The sequence below is a fragment of the Pseudopipra pipra genome, chromosome W, assembly GCF_036250125.1.
Source record: "Pseudopipra pipra isolate bDixPip1 chromosome W, bDixPip1.hap1, whole genome shotgun sequence".
Lineage (NCBI taxonomy): Eukaryota > Metazoa > Chordata > Aves > Passeriformes > Pipridae > Pseudopipra > Pseudopipra pipra.
Genome location: NC_087580.1, coordinates 65016977 through 65033417, shown reverse-complemented (window position 1 = coordinate 65033417; position 16441 = coordinate 65016977). Strand labels below are relative to the sequence as shown.

The 16441-nt window shown below is 46.2% G+C and overlaps 1 protein-coding gene across 1 annotated transcript in view; it reads left to right on the top strand.

The window, feature by feature from the left end:
- The first annotated feature begins 4086 nt into the window (after positions 1-4086).
- Positions 4087-16441, top strand: part of LOC135404390 (5'-AMP-activated protein kinase catalytic subunit alpha-1-like) — a 29924-nt gene continuing 17569 nt past the window's right edge. Inside the window, exon 1 of the mRNA XM_064639121.1 lies at positions 4087-4251. Coding sequence (XP_064495191.1) covers positions 4149-4251 — 103 coding nt within the window. The 5' untranslated portion in view covers positions 4087-4148. The remainder of the gene's footprint in view (positions 4252-16441) is intronic.

Sequence of the window (16441 nt, the reverse complement as noted above, 5' to 3'; positions counted from 1 at the left end):
TGTTAAGTTAAAAATACATTTTGTACACATTACATGCATTTTTTTTGCATCTGGTGCCCCCCCACAAAGTTGAGGTGTCCATCTCAGTTCTGAGCAGGCACCGCATCATTGTTTTTCACCACAGAAACTGTAACATTTGTTTTTTATCTTATTTGGGTACACAGAGCTCAGCTTACATCATGTTTGCTTGAGTTACATCCCTTATCTAATTCTCTAGGACTTCTCTAAGATTATATTGTTCCTTATTTGGCCATAGCAGAATGTTGTGAGCAATGTTCTATTTCTCCTATCAATTCCAACCTCTTAACATTCTATGATTCTATGTATAGAATTATTACCATACACAGTCTGTAATATGTTTTTGCATATAATTTCTTATTAAATCTTTCAGATTTTTCAGATTTTTTTCTTCCACAGTAATGAACAGATGGGTTTTAATTTTTTGTCGCATTAGGTTAGGGGGATGCTTCAACATATAAAGATTTTTCAGGGATCAGAATTTGTTTCCCAACTTTCTGTTAAATTCATGACTGTAACATAAGTAATTCTGAATGTTGTCTGAATCATATTTAAGACTATTACTAGAAAAAAAAGTTTTTAAACTTCCTGATGTCTGCTGTGATGGTTTCACTCTAGGCCTTCCTGGAGACCAGCTTATAACCAGGAAGGAACTAGGAAAGTGATCACGGAAGTATTCCATGCTATTCCTTTACGTAACTTGAGGTATAAATAAAGCCAGCAGGAGGGACCTCGCCCTCTTCCTTTCCGGCGAGGTTCGAGAACGGTGGGTCCCTGTCTCGGTCTGGCTTATCTGGAGCTGAGGCCTACAGTGACTGCTGTTATCTGCCACGCGTGAGGGGAGAGTGCTGGGCCGTGTCTAGCCATCCTGCCTTGTCGTGGTTTGGGCCTTGTTTTCCCCAGAGGCTGAAAAGTGGTAGACCCCAAGGGGTGGAAACCTCTGGAAGTTTTGAAGTTCTGCCCAATGGGCGCTCCTGCAGAAATGTAAACATATCACAACCAGACCGGAAGAGAAGAGTTGTAGTTTGGGTTGTTGTAGAAGTGGTGGCCATGTTGTGAGCCACGAGGTAGGGGCTCTGTGCCCCTTGGGGCCTCTGGCCCCCTTCCAGCCCCTGGCTGGGGGGCTGCAGGGACCTGGAACAGCATAAAGCTGGGCTAGGTGCCTGTAGTTATGCTGGGAGACGTTTTCTCCATGGGGGCAGAGCAGCAGCCGGGACTGACCAGAGAAACGGTGGCAGAGAGCCAGAGATAAGACCAAGAAGCAACAGAAACATGCAGCACCAGAGAAAGGACTCCTGGAAGGAGAGCCGGGAAAAGGAGAGCCAGCAGCAGAGAGACAGAGTTTGGGGTAAGAGACTGTACCAGATCCCCCAAAACTCCCTTGAGACCCCTCTTGGAGAAGAGGGACATGGACTCCTATTTTAGAGGAGCCTTGGAGTATGCAGCACGAGAGAGAGAGGAGCTGAGAAGCTCAGGACGTCCCGGAGCTGGACCGGGACGGCCAGATGGAATGCAGGGGGAGTTGACCTTGGCTCCCCCCTCTTGCACTGCTGCTGCGGTGGCAGCCTGAGAGGCAGTGGCACAGAGGCCCTGCAAGCAAGGAGCTGAGTCTCCTGAAGATACCAGACAGTCACGAAGACCCCCCCCGTGTCTTCGTGATATGACGTGGTGATACGACCTTGTCTGGGGTTACGAAGCCCACGGAAGACCCCTCGGTTGAGGCGATGGGGCCGGGGGAGTTTGATACCTCCCTCGTTGAGTGCTGGCAGAAAGCCAGCTATCAGCTGCTGCATGTGGAGAAGACAGACAGACTGCTGCCTCAGAAGATGCTGCTGCTTAAAGACTGGAAGGGATCTGTCCTTCTTTCCCTCCTGGACTTTTATTTGGAGGGGAGAGGAGACCTGATCCACTGTAAATACTATATGTCATGGTAGAGATAGTTATGATCGTGTGTATAATGTGATATGGTATTTATTTGTACAGTCATTGTAATATATTCCCTTTCCCCCACTTTGAGTCTGGTGTGTTTTGTCTGGAAAAGCCCATCTCACATTAGGTTGAGATGTGGGAGGGGGGATGGAGCTAGGGAATTGGATTTTGGGGCTATCTCAAACCATGACATGCCTGTTCAAAGGGAAGTGGTGAGATTTTTGCTAGTTTGCCTTCAGTTGGCTGGTTGACTTGCTCGGTCTTTGTCCCTTTTTTTGTCCTTCTCCCTTCTCCCTCCCCCTCTTCCCTTTTTGGGGAGCTGTTTGGGATTTCTGGAGTTGTGGTGTGTGGTATTCTCGTTGTGTGTATCTATCTCATATGTAAAATATATATATGTATATATTTTGCTATAGCTTTGGGTCGTTTCTTTTCTCTTTCCTCTCTGGGAAGCAGGTCCTTGTTGTTGAGTTTCGGGGGCTTGGCGGGAAGCCAGCTCGAAACTTGCACACTGCTCATTTAAAAATCTTTATATTGTTTCTGTAATATATTTATCTGTTTGCAAACATATTCTTAGGATAGGCAAGAGAAAGCATTTTAGTTTATATCATTCACTTAGTCTGGAGAACTGGGGAAAGGAGGTGAAGGGATGGGAGTTGCTTGTAACCTTCCTCTCGAGTTGATGATCTCTCCATGCAAAAATATTCATCCAATTGTCACTCCAGTTTCATATGTTTCTTTGAAGGTAGGGTTGGAAAGTGATTAAAAAATAATCCGGTTATAGTCAACAATAAAAGAATATGATCATTGATATGAAGAAAGCACACAATGCACAAATGGAAGGAAGGCTACAGCTCTAAATTCAATGTGAATGAATGAATTAGCAAGACAAACTGGAGGATAGATTATCTGGTCAAAGTAGTAGGAGTTAAGAGGGTCCTAAGGCTCTTCATATTCCCACAATAGGGTCTGGATTTGGACCTAGGTAGAGGAAGGGAGAAGGGGGAGGAGAACTAACATTTAATTTACAAGGTTAACTGGAAATACAGAAACTTGGCATGTCTGTTTTTTGTGAGTGGCTGTTTTCTGTCATAGGATCCCAATACTCATTTTTTAGTATGACTGGTCTTCTGGTCGCTTATGCTCCTGAATTACCTTACTGAAGGAAAAGACTGGTGTTTGCTTATGTGAAAGCAAGGCAGAGAGATCAAAACATGGCGGCCCCAGCTTGCTTCACCTTAAAATGTCACAGACTTTTCTTCACCACTGAACATGGGTGGTTTAGAAACAGTATGCTCCCTGTGCCTGGATGCTACTCCTCACATGGCATGGCAAAATGGGTTTGGCCATCAGCCCTCAGCATTGCTGGCAGAGCCAAGCATATCAGAAATAACTGCATCTTGAATGGACCTTTAAATTGTGATATGCAACACACCGCATTATTAGTGCCTGAAACCCGGCCTGCATGTGGGTGTACAGCTGCCACCCCTGCAAGAGCTGCTGCCTGCTCTCCACAGGCAGTCCTTGCAGTGTGCAGTGGCACCCCGTGGCTGTGGCAATGCAGACAGCCTATCAATCTCATTGTGATATCACGATTTCTCAATTAAAAGTATGCCTATGTTCGACACATCTCACTTTAGCATCGGGAAGGGCAACCCGTGCTGTGGGGAATGCTTAGCCCTAGCTTCCCGCTGCCTGCGGGCACAGGCCTCGCGGGTGATTGCAGTGCCAGCCAGCAACACAAGAGGCTTCAGCTTCCAGGCGATGCCGCTTCTTGACACCGGTAGCCCTAGGCCAGCTCCTCGCACTGCGCCGGTGCTGAGAGGAACACCGCCGCTGAGAAGCGCCCTACGCCCGCCTTTCCCCCCGTTCCCGAAATCCATGTGAATCTCCAGTATTTTTCGGGAAAGGTGGTGGCGTAAAAACGCCCCGGCCCCCTTACTCTGCCCCACAACCTTCGGGGACTGTTTCTCCCATCCTGCAGCCTTGCCCTGCCGGCAGGGCCTGCCTGCAGAAGCCTCGCCCCTCAGGGCGCCGCTAACCCCACCTAGCCCTGCCCCACCGAACAGCAAAGGTTTGTTCCCGGGGAGGGCAGGAAAGTGATAAATGCTGAGTTCACTTCCAGGTTTTGGGTGGGTTGCTCCTCCTCCGCTAGTACTGTGGCACGGGCGCGCGCTACGAGCAGGCTCGGCCCTTGGCTCAAGATGGCGGCGGCGGATAAGCAGAAGCACGAACACGGACGGGTGAAGATTGGGCACTATATCCTGGGCGACACGCTCGGCGTCGGTACCTTCGGCAAAGTCAAGGGTGAGTGACGGGGAGTGGGGCCTTCGCCTTCCCTACGGAGTGGCACGGCTGCGGGAGGTAGCGCGCTGGGGGGGTATTTTGGGCCGAGCAGCGGAGTCTCCGTTGCCGGCTAAGGGACGCGGGCGCCTGCGGCCGCCTCACAATAGCCGGTCCTCTGGGGTTGGGGTCAGGTGACCGTTGAGGCCTGTCCGGGGCTAGGGGGCGTTTTGGGGCTGGACTGCTGCCCTAGTTCGGGCTTGGTCCCGCTCTGTTTTCCGCTCAGTGTTGGGGGGGGGAAGGGAGTAGGGGGTCTGAGTTTCGTTGGGGGCGGTACCCGGCCGTACCCGCCAAGCCAGGTAGGTCACCGGGGGCCTACGGGGGTAGGGGGGTGGGAAAGGGGCTGGGGAGGGCGACTGTAGGGTTGACGTGTTTTCGGGGCAACCGCGAGAAGGCTGTTAACTGGAGCCTCGCCCCCAGACGCGGTGGCTACAGGGTGGCGGCCAGGGGCTACATTCTGAATGCCGTCGACCGGGCGTGGTGTTGTGGAAATAGCGTCTGGTATGCTGTGAACGTCTTTCAGGAAAGGGGAGTTGTATTGACCTCTCGGGGGTTGGGACTTGCAATGGGAAATAATCGCTGGAGGAGCAAAATTTTTCTCTTCTGTATTTATGGAAACAATTCTTGGAAGCTAATTATGCTGCATTTATTTAAAAGATCATCGGATATGTAATGAAAGTAGGCAGTCTTAATTCTTGAGCTGTCTGTATGCTTTGCTGCACAAATATTAATACTTGATGCCCTTATAAAGAAGACAAGCTTTCTCCCTCTATAAGGGGAGAAATAACCATAAAAAGATGGGCCTGAGATTATTGGATTAACTAGCAACACAACTGACACAGATGTGAAAAGACTGTGCTAAAAACGGTTGACCAGTGATTTTCAAAGGGGCTCTTTTTCAGCACAGACTTAAACAGCTTTTCCCAGTAGGGGTGCAGATGCCTTGCAGTAAGCTTGAAGCCTAGTAGAAATAAAATAGAAATTAAACTCTCCCTTGATGCCATTCACCACAGGTGAAAAAACTCTGTATTATCTTAAACTATTCCTGTTGTGTTGTTTGTGAGAGTTGTTGAAATATTGGGGTATGCAAATTGAAAACTGTTTCATAAATGAGTTAGACCAGATTCAGGTTGTATTCTTAAAATAAGTTTGTGGGATTTTTTATGGTTAACCTAGTGGATTGCTCATGTACCTAGTATAACCAGTAAAAAACCTGTTGTATCCAATGTGTTAGCTGTCTTTTAACATATCTTTTTTCCAGTGTAGATGTTTCTATTGTACATTCTTCGTACAAGCTCTTTCAACTGTTGGCGTGTTCTGAAGAAATGACTAATGTTTCAGCAGTCTGTTACCATGTTTCATTTCAAATTTGCCTCCTTTAAGTTTAAATTCTTTCTCCCAGAATTAGCATTGGATTAGGGGCATCTCTTTGAATGATTGAAGAAAGTGAGTGAAGAGCATAGATTTTCCTCTCTAGAAATTGAAAGTGATGTCCTGGACAGTGCTCTGCATAATAGCAGAACCAAATCGTACCTGGAAGTTGCTTCTTAACTTCTGGCATGCTATAGAAGATAGGAATATATTTGACTCTAAAACTATCTAGGAAAGCAGTAGAAGAATATCTTGAGACTAAAGCCTGTTGACTCCTGGTTGGTTTTTTTCAGGGCTGGCTTATAAAGTGACTCCACCACCCCCAGCCGATGGGGAGCAGTGTGTGAGCCAGCATAGATAGGATGCAGGAACAACCACAAAATCACAGCTGAAGTGCAAAGAGTATATTTATTTTCATTACCTCATTAACTGGGAGATCCCCAAAGCAACACCTGGGCAGAGGCACACAAGCAGGGATGAAGGCACCACAGAGCTCAGTCCAGGCTGGAGGATCACTGACCCTGCTGTTTTCACCTGTTTATCACGGATTTGCACAGACATAGTTTACCACTGTGCTTTGGTCTTTCCTACTGCAGGGCAGGAATCAGCATGTTTGGTAGGGTGCCTCTTAAGTTTATCACAGGCCTATTTTATCTAAATGCAGATGTTCTATTTGTCAAACACACAAGGCTAAACAACAATTAACATGATATGTATTTTTCTACACCTCAGCTGCAGGTCACTTGAGCATGTTTGCAATCCTCATTGTCAATCTTCTGTTATTTTTCCACTTTCCACCCTCTTGCTCAAAGGACAGTTTCCACTGGGGCTGGCAAAGCTGGAGGTGTCCATTTGAGCTTGTTGGGTGTAGGGTAGTGTCATTTACAGGGGCATATAATAAACACATATAGAAAAATGAATAAACATATTCATACAATCATAAAATCATAGAATGCCCTGGGTTGGAAGGGACCTTAAAGACCATCTAGTGCCAACCCCCTTGCCGTGGACAGGGACACCTTTCACTACACCAGGTTGCTCCAAGCCCCATCCAATCTGGCCTTGAACACTTCCAGGGATGGATGCCACAACCTCTCTGGACAACCTGTTCCAGTGTCTCACCACCCTCACAGTAAAGAATTTCTTCATAATATCTAATCTAAACCTACTCTCAGTTTGAAGCCATTCCCTCCTGTCCTGTCACTACATGCTCTTGTAAAAAGTCCTTCTCCATCTTTCTTGTTGGCTTCCTTCAGGTACTGGAAGACCACAGTTAGGTCACCCCAAAGCCTTCCCTTGTCCAGGCTGAACAATCCCAATTCTCTCATCCCTTCCTCATAGGAGAGGTGCTCTATCCCTCTAATCATCTTTGTGGCCTCCTCTTGCTCCAACAGGTTGATGTCCTTCCTGTGCTGGGGACCCCAGAGCTGGATGCAGCACTGCAGGTGTGGTCTCATGAGAGCAGAGCAGAAGGGCAGAATCACCTCCCATGCCCTGCTGCCCATGGTATTTTGCTGCAGCCCAGGACATGGTTGGCTTTCTGGGCTGCAAGTGCACACCTTGCACTTGGTCTTATTAAATCTCATGAGATTTCCATGGGCCCACTTCTTGCACTTGTCCAGGTCCCTCTGGATGGCATCCTGTCCTTCAGGTTTGTCAACTGCACCACTCAGCTTGGTGTCATCTGCAAACTTGCTGAGGGTGCACTCGATCCCTTTGTCTATGTCATTAATGAAGATATTAAAAAACACTGGTCCCAATACAGACCCCTGAGGGACACCACTTGTCACTGATGTCCATTGGGACTCTGAGCTGTTGACCACGACCCTCTGGATGTGACCGTCCAACCACTTTCTTATGCATCTCCCCATCAAATCCATCACTCTACAATTTGGAGAGAAGGATGTTTTAGGGAACTGTGTCAAAGGCTTTACAGAAGTCCAGATAAATGACATCTGTAGCCCTTCTCTTGTCCACTGATGTAGTCACTCCATCATAGAAGGCCACTAGGTTGGTCACAATAATGCTTTGAATCAGGTGTCCCACTGTTTTGCAGACAGGCAGGGTACTCAACAAAACAACTGCAGACTAGTCATTGTATAATATGAACAGTTTATTAAACAAGCACAGTAAAATGAATGGGATATATATATAGTACAAAAGGAAATTAACATTGCATCAAATCATTACTGCGTAGAGAGAGAGAACAGTGATTAAGAAGAAATATGTCACCACTTACCACCTAATGCTCAACATCCAGGCCCACACTTCAGCTGGGAAGCCCCATTGCAGCTGATGCCAGGAGTCTCTGGTAACTGGGAGAATTCCTACGTGGCGTGTCCACCCATAGGTGAGGCTTCAGATCGGCTACAAGAGGGTCCCGCTTTTTATATGCTTAGAAACAAAACCAGCTTTATGCCAGGTCTGTAACTATCCATCCATGTGGACATGGCAGTTTCTCATGATCTTGAAGTTGGCCATACCTAGAGCATTGACCAGGTGCCCTGGCATGGCCAAATGTGGAGGTCATGGAACAGCTGCACACGTTTCCTACCTTTTCCCAACATATAGTCATAACAATTATATACTTTATTGAATACACTTTATCAAAGACATACTCTATCATGTTTCTCATAGTCATGAGTGGGGGTCAATTCTCAGTTAAGTTCTCATCCATTACACTCTCTCATCCTGCCAGGGAATTAAACCATTCAGCTGACCAAGCACCACCAGTAGATTGTTTCATTTGATGCAGTAAGTCCTGGAGATATTGAATGTTGTCCTCTATGGTGGCTGATTCATCAGTTACACTGAAGCGACACATGCCTTCAAAATTGGAGCAGTGTTTATGGTGTTGAAGAAGGAGACAGTCCACCACCACCTGATTTTGTAATGTTCCTTGGCATACAGTCATTACCTACTCAGAAAGAATAACAATGAGGAACATTAATATCAAAAGCACTTACATGGTATAATTCTGTAATATAGCTATTGGGATTGGCACACCAATGAAACGTTTTCAAGAGATCTGCAGCTGTTAATCCTCCCTCAATACAAAAGGCAGACAAATTAGTTACAGTAGAGGCCAACTGAATCCAAGTATTTGCATGTTGATCTCACAGAAATATATCCAATGCATGTGCTTGTAGTACAAGACTACAAAGCATGATGAACCAACCTTGTGTTAAGGGAGGAAAACAGGAATGTAATTTCCTTCCTGTAATACATATGCTGTTGCTCCAGCTCCTTCAGCTACTATTGCTCTGGGTTTGATAACCTGATGTGGGGTAATTGCCCATACAGATTGAAGAGTTTCAATTTGATGTTGGGTTTGTGACACCAGTAACACTGTTCAAATGCTATCTCCTCTAGATAAAGCACAGTTATTCATTGAAGATACCCCAAATACAAGAACTTGAGAATCTGATATCAACAGAGGATGTAAAATAAGAGAAGTTGGGGTACAGAACCATATGACATTCTAGGGGGTTATTCTATGAATCTTCATGTCTAGACTATTAGGTTGCAGTCCCACCATGCAATCTGCTGGTGTAAACAATTTCCTTTGCCCTCTAGGTAATATTTTGGGAGAGATACCATCTGGAAGAAATTCAGTCTGCCATGTTTTGTACTGGATGTGTTGCGATCTGATCATAGGATGTTTGATTATGAATACTCCAGCTGTTTAACAAGAAAGCCCTGCTTTAGTAAGATGTGAATGCCACTGTTGTAAAGTTTTAGTACTGGTTAGCTTTTTTTAATTGTTTCTTCAACATTTCATTCATTCTTTCAATCAAGCTGTTAGCTTGGAGATGGTAGGCAATGTGGAATATTCAATCTATCACTAGCCCTTCAGCCCAATCTTGGAAGTTATGTCCACTAAAGTGTGTCCCTTGGTCACTTTGCATTTGGTGATGAGGTCCATATTGAAGAATGAGTTGTTCTAGTGCTTTAATTGTGTTATGTTGATTAACGTATTTGGTGGGTTTAGCAAAAAAATTGTCCTGATGCTGTATCCACAGTGGTGAATACATATCACCACCCTCTTGACACGGGCAGGGGGGCAATGTAATTGACCTGCCACATATTCGAGACTCGCTGACCCTGTTTTATCTTTGCCCATGTCCTATATAATGTCCTTAAATGTAGCTGAGTAAAAACAGTACAATTACGTGCACATGCTTTATAAATGTGAATGGCAACGGAACAGAAAGCATTAGCAAGATCTATCACCACCTTCCAGGCTTGTAAATACTTGCTTATTTTTTCTATGAGGGTAACCATGTCTGGCACTGTAACTGCAAGGGGGAGATGACTTTATTCAATTCTCTATAATCTACAGTCATTCTCCAAGTACCATCTGTTTTTTTAACAGGCTGCCAAATAGGATTGTTAAAGTAGTCATGGTTTCCTTAACAATTCCCACTTGTTGAAGTGCCTGAATGGTTTGAGTAATTTTCTCTTTTCCCCCAGGGAATACGATATTGTTTTGCAGTTACCACTTTGGCAGGCATAGGCAGCACAACAGGATCCCACTTGGAGAATCAGCCCAAGACTCTTATAAATTCCACTTGCAAAGTCCCGAAGCAGAAGTGACTGTTTAAAGTTTCAACTGTTCGTCCTGCCAACATATCAATACGCAAGATAGATTTTTTTAACGTGGGGGGAAACAGTTTTCCCCCTGCAGTTATAAAATGGTAAAACCCCAGAGGATGGTGACCCTTGAAGTTTTGAGGTTTTACCCAATGAGCGCTTCTGCAAAATATAAACATATCACAAGCAGAACGGAAGAGAAGGTAGTTGTTGTAGAAGAAGTAGCCATGTTGTGAAAGCCATGAACAGAAGGGGCAGGAGCCCCTCTGGGGGACTCTGGCCCCCCAGCCCCCGGCTGGGGTCATAGAAATTCGGAAACAGTGTTAAACTGGACTGAGGTCTGTGACCGAGAAGCTAGAAGTTTTTTGTCTCCACCGCGAGCAGCAGAAGCGGCGGCAAAAACAACTCTGGCCGGAGACAGTGGCAGAGAGCCAACAGATAAGAACTGAAGAAGCAGCAAACAGCATGCAACCAAGGCAGACACAGAGTTGTCTGAGAGAGCTGAGAGAGAGAGAGAGCAGGACTAAGCTCTATACAGAATTTTGGGGGTAAGAACTGAACCAGACCCCCCAAAACCCTTTTGAGACCCCTCTTAAGTTGGGGTGGTGGACTCCTACTGGATGGAAGTCCTAAAATGCAACATGCAGCACCGGAGAGAGAGGAGCTGAAAAGCTCAAAGACATCTCGGAGCAGGACCGGGATGGCCAGACAGAATGCGGAGGGGGTGACCTTGGCCCCCCCCCCCTGCTGCTGCCAGGCTGACAGTTTTGAGACAGAGCACAGGAGCTCTGGTAGAACTCTTGAGGCAAAGACTTTCAACTGAAAGCTGCCTGAGACGTTCTGACTCAGAGGTAAATCCCCTGAGGAAGGGACTTTCACGAAGATGCCCCTGCACTTCGTGATATGCCCGTGGTGAAGCGAGTTTTGTCCCTGCTGGCAGTCCACGGGTGAGACCTTCGCTTGGAGTCGAAGAGCCGAGAGGGGTGAAAGGAGACCCCCTTGTGTGTATTGAAAAGAGATCCAGCTACAACAATCCAGTTACAGCTGCTGCATAGAAGAAGAGAACCTGCTGCCTTAGAGACATTGCTGCTCTGAGAGTGGAAAGGGATCTTTTCCTTCTTCCCTCCTGGACTTTTATTTGGAAGGGAGAAGAGATTTGATCCATTGTAAATACTTTTATGTCATGGTAGAGATAGCTAAGATTGTATATAATGTATTGTAGTATTTATTTGTACAGTCATTGTAATATATATTCCCTTTCCCCCATTTTGAGTCTTGTGTGGTGTCTGGAAAACCCATCTCACATTGGGTTGAGATGTGGGAGGGGGCTTGGACTAGGGAATTGGATTTTGGAGCTCTCAAACCATGACAGGCAGTTAACATCGTTGTGGTAAATGGAGTGGCATTTCCTGTTGTTAAGGTAACCTTAGCTCGGAGGGCAGAGGTTAGATTTCCCCTCAGTCCACAGGTCTGTGAAGTGGTTTCTTTATTAGCAATATCACTATATAATACAGTAACCTCAGCTACTGTATTCACCAGAGCTAACACATGTAATATCTCCCCAGACCACCACTTTATAGTTAAAGGAACATAGGGGCATTGGTTCCCTCTCACAATAAGAGGCTACAGTGGTGGCAATTTTGGGGGACCTGGTGTCACGGGGAGGAGTGGTGAATCCGAAAAATTCTGTATAAAGAACTGCTCACAGTCTTTTGGATCTTTGAGCAGCAAAGGTATTTATTGACAGTGCCGGGAGCAAGTGTGGTTTGCACCACAAAGAAGTTACTCCAAGGTTTTACACAAAATCAGTAGTTTTTATACAATTTTCATATATGATTAAATGCATATTCATGTGATTACAACATCTATCTATACATATTAATAACAGGCAGAGTATAGGTGGAGCTCAGGTGGGGCTTGGGGTGGTGCTCCTCTTGGCCCTCAATTTTGGTTATACATCCGCTCTTCCTCCCGTGGGTCTGGGGCTTAATCTCACCTTCCTCAGCTTGACCTTCCTTCTTTTCTATTGTTCTCGACCCGCTCACTGAAGCTTGGAGAAAGCCTTGGCTCCAGGCCTGTTTCTCCTATTCAAATGTCTACTTTATCTTACTGCATCCTAATTTATTACCTCTAGGCCTATTTTATGTTTCTTTTACCATTCTTTTAAGTTTTGGTCAGTAGGTAGAACAGAAGGAGCACAGATCGTTTAGATGTTGTTAGCTCCTTAGCAGGCCCAGATTTCTCAGTTAACTCTTTTGGGCCTGGCTTCTTGTTTCAGTGTGTGGTGGGGGAAACAGTTTTCCCCCTGAAGTTATAAAATGGTAAATCCCCAGGGGGTGGTGACCCTTGGGGTTTGGTTGAGCCAACGAGCGCTTTTGCAAAATATAAACATATCACAAGCAGAACAGAAGAGAAGGTAGTGGTATTTGTTGTTGGAGAGGTAGCCATGTTCTGAGGCCATGAGGAGAAGGGGCAGGAGCCCCCTGGGGGGCTCTGGCCCCCCCAGCCCCGGTTGGGGGCTGCAGGGACTTGGAACAGTGTAAGACTGGGCTAAGTGTCTGTAGCTGAGCCGGGGGATGTTTCTCCACTGTGAGCCGCAGCAAGAGATACTGAAAAGCAGCAGCAGAACAGCAGTGGACGGAGAAAGTGACAGAGAGCCAGAAGAGATAAGACCAAGCAGCAACAACAGGCATGCAGCAACACAGAGAGAACTCCTGGAAGAGAGAGCTGAGAGAGAGCCAGCAGCAGAGAGAGAATTAGGCTCTACAGAGAGAGAGAGAAAGTTGGGGTAAGAACTGAAACAAAACCCCAAACCCCTCTGAGACCTCCGAGAGAGAGGAGGAGGATGAACTCTTACTTGAAAGAGTCTTGAAGTGCTACAGCACTGCAGAAAGGAGCTGAAAAGCTCCGACAAGGAATGCGGAGGGGGTGACCTTGACCCCCCCTGCTGCTTGAGACAGAGCACAGAGCTCTGCAAAGGGACTTGAATCCCCTGAAGATATGGACCATCACGAAGACCCCTGAGCTTCGTTGATATGACCGTGGTGAGACGACCTTGTCCAGGTGAACGTAACCCACGGAAGATAAGACCCTTGCTTGGAGACGAGTGGCCGAGGGGCTTGGATACCCCCTCGTGTGTACTGGCAGAGATCCAACTACAGCTGCTGCATGGAAGAGAGAGACAGAGAGAACCTGCTGCCTTAGAGACTGCTGCTTTGAGAGCAGAAAGGATCTTTTCCTTCTTCCCTCCTGGACTTTTATTTGGAAGGGAGAAGAGATTTGATCCATTGTAAATACTTTTATGTCATGGTAGAGATAGCTAAGATTGTATATAATGTATTATAGTATTTATTTTGTACAGTCATTGTAATATATAATCCCTTTCCCCCATTTTGAGTCTCGTGTGGTGTCTGGAAAACCATCTCACACTGGGCTGAGATGAGGGAGGGGGTTTGGACTAGGGAATTGGATTTTGGGGTTCTCAAACCATGGCACAGTGGAAGGCTTAGATAAAGTTTATTAGAGAAGCCCTCTTGTTGAGCTACCAGGTGCAGAAAGGACCCCCTTGCTTTCTAAACTCTTTCTCAGAGAGGAGCCTGGGTGTGGCTGGATCCAATCTCAGCCTCAGATTACATCAACAGTTTGAATTTAAGGAATTATAGAGGTGTGATTGAACTACTTTGTCCTGCAGGTTTTAATGATGGCAAATCAGATATATTTATATAAAATGAATTATTTATTATGATAAATGAACAGGCAAATAAAAAGAAAAATGATCTTAATCAGAATTATTTACTACACAGTATAAAAGCTAAAAACTACTAGTAGTATACTTAGTGTAAGATAGTGTCATTGTCGGGATGGGCACCACACTGGGATTTCACACAGAAAAGCCTTTATTTCATACAAACATGGCCAATTTATAGTCTCCCCTAGCCAGCGTGTTTCACCACCATTGGTGCCCTTACTACATACACATCTTAAGATTGGCTGTTCTATAGCTTCTGCAACTCAGGGTCACTCAGCAAACAGTCCAGGCTCTCTGGCTACCACAGCTGCCCCGCAGCTCCGTCCTCCCTGTCCAGCTTCTCATCTTCATTGTTTACATTCCTTCACAACTTCACAGCTGCAACCACTCAAATTCAGGGCCCAAGCTGTCCACAGCTCAATTGCCTCACACAGTATAGTGCACTATGGCAAAGCAATTATATTAAAGCAATTGTATCAAAGCTAGCTGTCTTGGTTTATAGACAATGTGTCCCAGAAGGCGGGACCTCCGATGGAATAGAAACCCCTCCCTCCAAATTACAAAAATTTGAAATTATGAGGCGTTTGAGTAAACTGTAGAAACAAATAAGTTTTACCAAAAATGGAGAACAAAACAACAACCAAACAATAACAGAGAAAATGTCACCCAAAAATCACTCTTTCACCTCCACGCCACCAAGGCAGCAATGCAGTCTTGATGTGGTCACGTGGTCCCGCTGTAGCCTGGGCAGAAATGTGGCCGTGCGAGCAACATCAATGGCGGTGGGGCAACTGCCACATGGAAGTGACAACAGTGGCAGTGGTGGCAGGAAGCTGGCAGCTGCAATGGCGGTTGGGCAGCTGGCAAAGGCGGTGGCTGCACTGGTGGTTGAAAAGTGGTGGCAGTTGAAAGGCAGCAGCAGTTGGGCAGCTGGCAGAAGTGGTGGCTATGCTGGCAGTCAGAGGGCAGCAGTGGCTGCGCCGGCAGTCGAAAAGCGGCAGAAGTGATGGCTGTGCTGGCAGGGGAAGCACTGGTATGCGGATCAGCACTGGTGCCTGGAGCATGGGACGGGTGCCTCGACTTGGGCGACTGGCAGAGAAAGTGCAGGGGCGACGGCAGTCGGGGACCTCCCAGGTTCCGTCCCAGAAGTGAGAAAGTGGAACTGCTGGCCCTTTTTATTCCTCCCAGTTCCTTCAGGATTTCGTTCCAGGGATCCCACCTCAGTTCTCATGGGAACCTCCATCTTCTCCCCCTGCTCCTCCATGGCCGGCACCCCAGCATGGTGGCATGGAAAAATTCAGTAAGAAAATCTAAACCACAACACTAGCAAAAAGAAACAATCATTAAGTAGAGATAGTTGTAACTCACCACACAACGATCGTGGGCAGATCTCTCTCCTTCACTTAAGCCCTGGGGAGTGACCATGAAGAGCTGCCCCTGCTTCATGGGAGAAGCTCCACATGCTTCAGGAAAGTATGTGGAAGAATCTGCCATATAAAAGTTGGACTGGACTTTTATATTTATAAAATGTTTGATTGCCAGTCACATATCTCCAGGCCAGCCAGCAACTTATCTGTCAAATCGTGCTTAAAAAAGCAGGATGTGTGTTTGCAGTTTGGTGAACCAGACTGGTTTTTAGCATAATTCAACACTAAAAGCAATACCATGGCACCACTGGTAACTCACCACAGACAGCTTGCATTGTTTGCATTTCTCTGGCCGGATTTTAGGCCCAAGGCAAATAAGACCTATCAAGGCAGAGGATCCTGCTACACCTGCCAAACCTTCGTTTCTGCCATTTTGGCATTTTTCAGGTAGTGCTTTGCCTTGAGATGGCAGTTGGGGGTGGGAGTGGGGTGGTTGGTTTTTTTGCATAGGTGCTAACTTTTGCTGTTGGCGGAACATTTCTGATGTTATAATCCCATTTATTTCTGATCATGTGATGCCGGCTTGTATGAAATCATTCCACATTTGTTTCATCATCATCTGTGATGTAACTCCTTTTGGTTTTGCTGGCTTTCCTTTATTCACCACCTGCACAGATCGTCCCAAAGTTACAGCCCCAATTTCCCTCAAGGTATTTGCTAGGGCACCTACATCACCTGTAGCATTTGTGACTGCTGATCTAATCAAGGGTTTTAGTGAGGCAGGCGCCTCTCTCAAAAGCTGCATTTTGATACTTCTTATTACTGCTACCCTGTGTGGCCTTCCACCCTTAAGGGGAAGGGAGCAGCCAAGATTCGTAAATGCTCATGATTGAAAGGAACAACAAAAGTCAGAGGGACTGAAAAACTCAAAGTTTTCTTAGTAAATTACACACTTGACATGGAAATTGGTATGTCAGGAAGAGGAAGAGATGAATTAAAGAGGATGAGAGAGAAAGAAAGAGAGAAAAAGATCACCAGTCCTAGTTCCAGTGTTGATCCAAGTGATGGGATATCC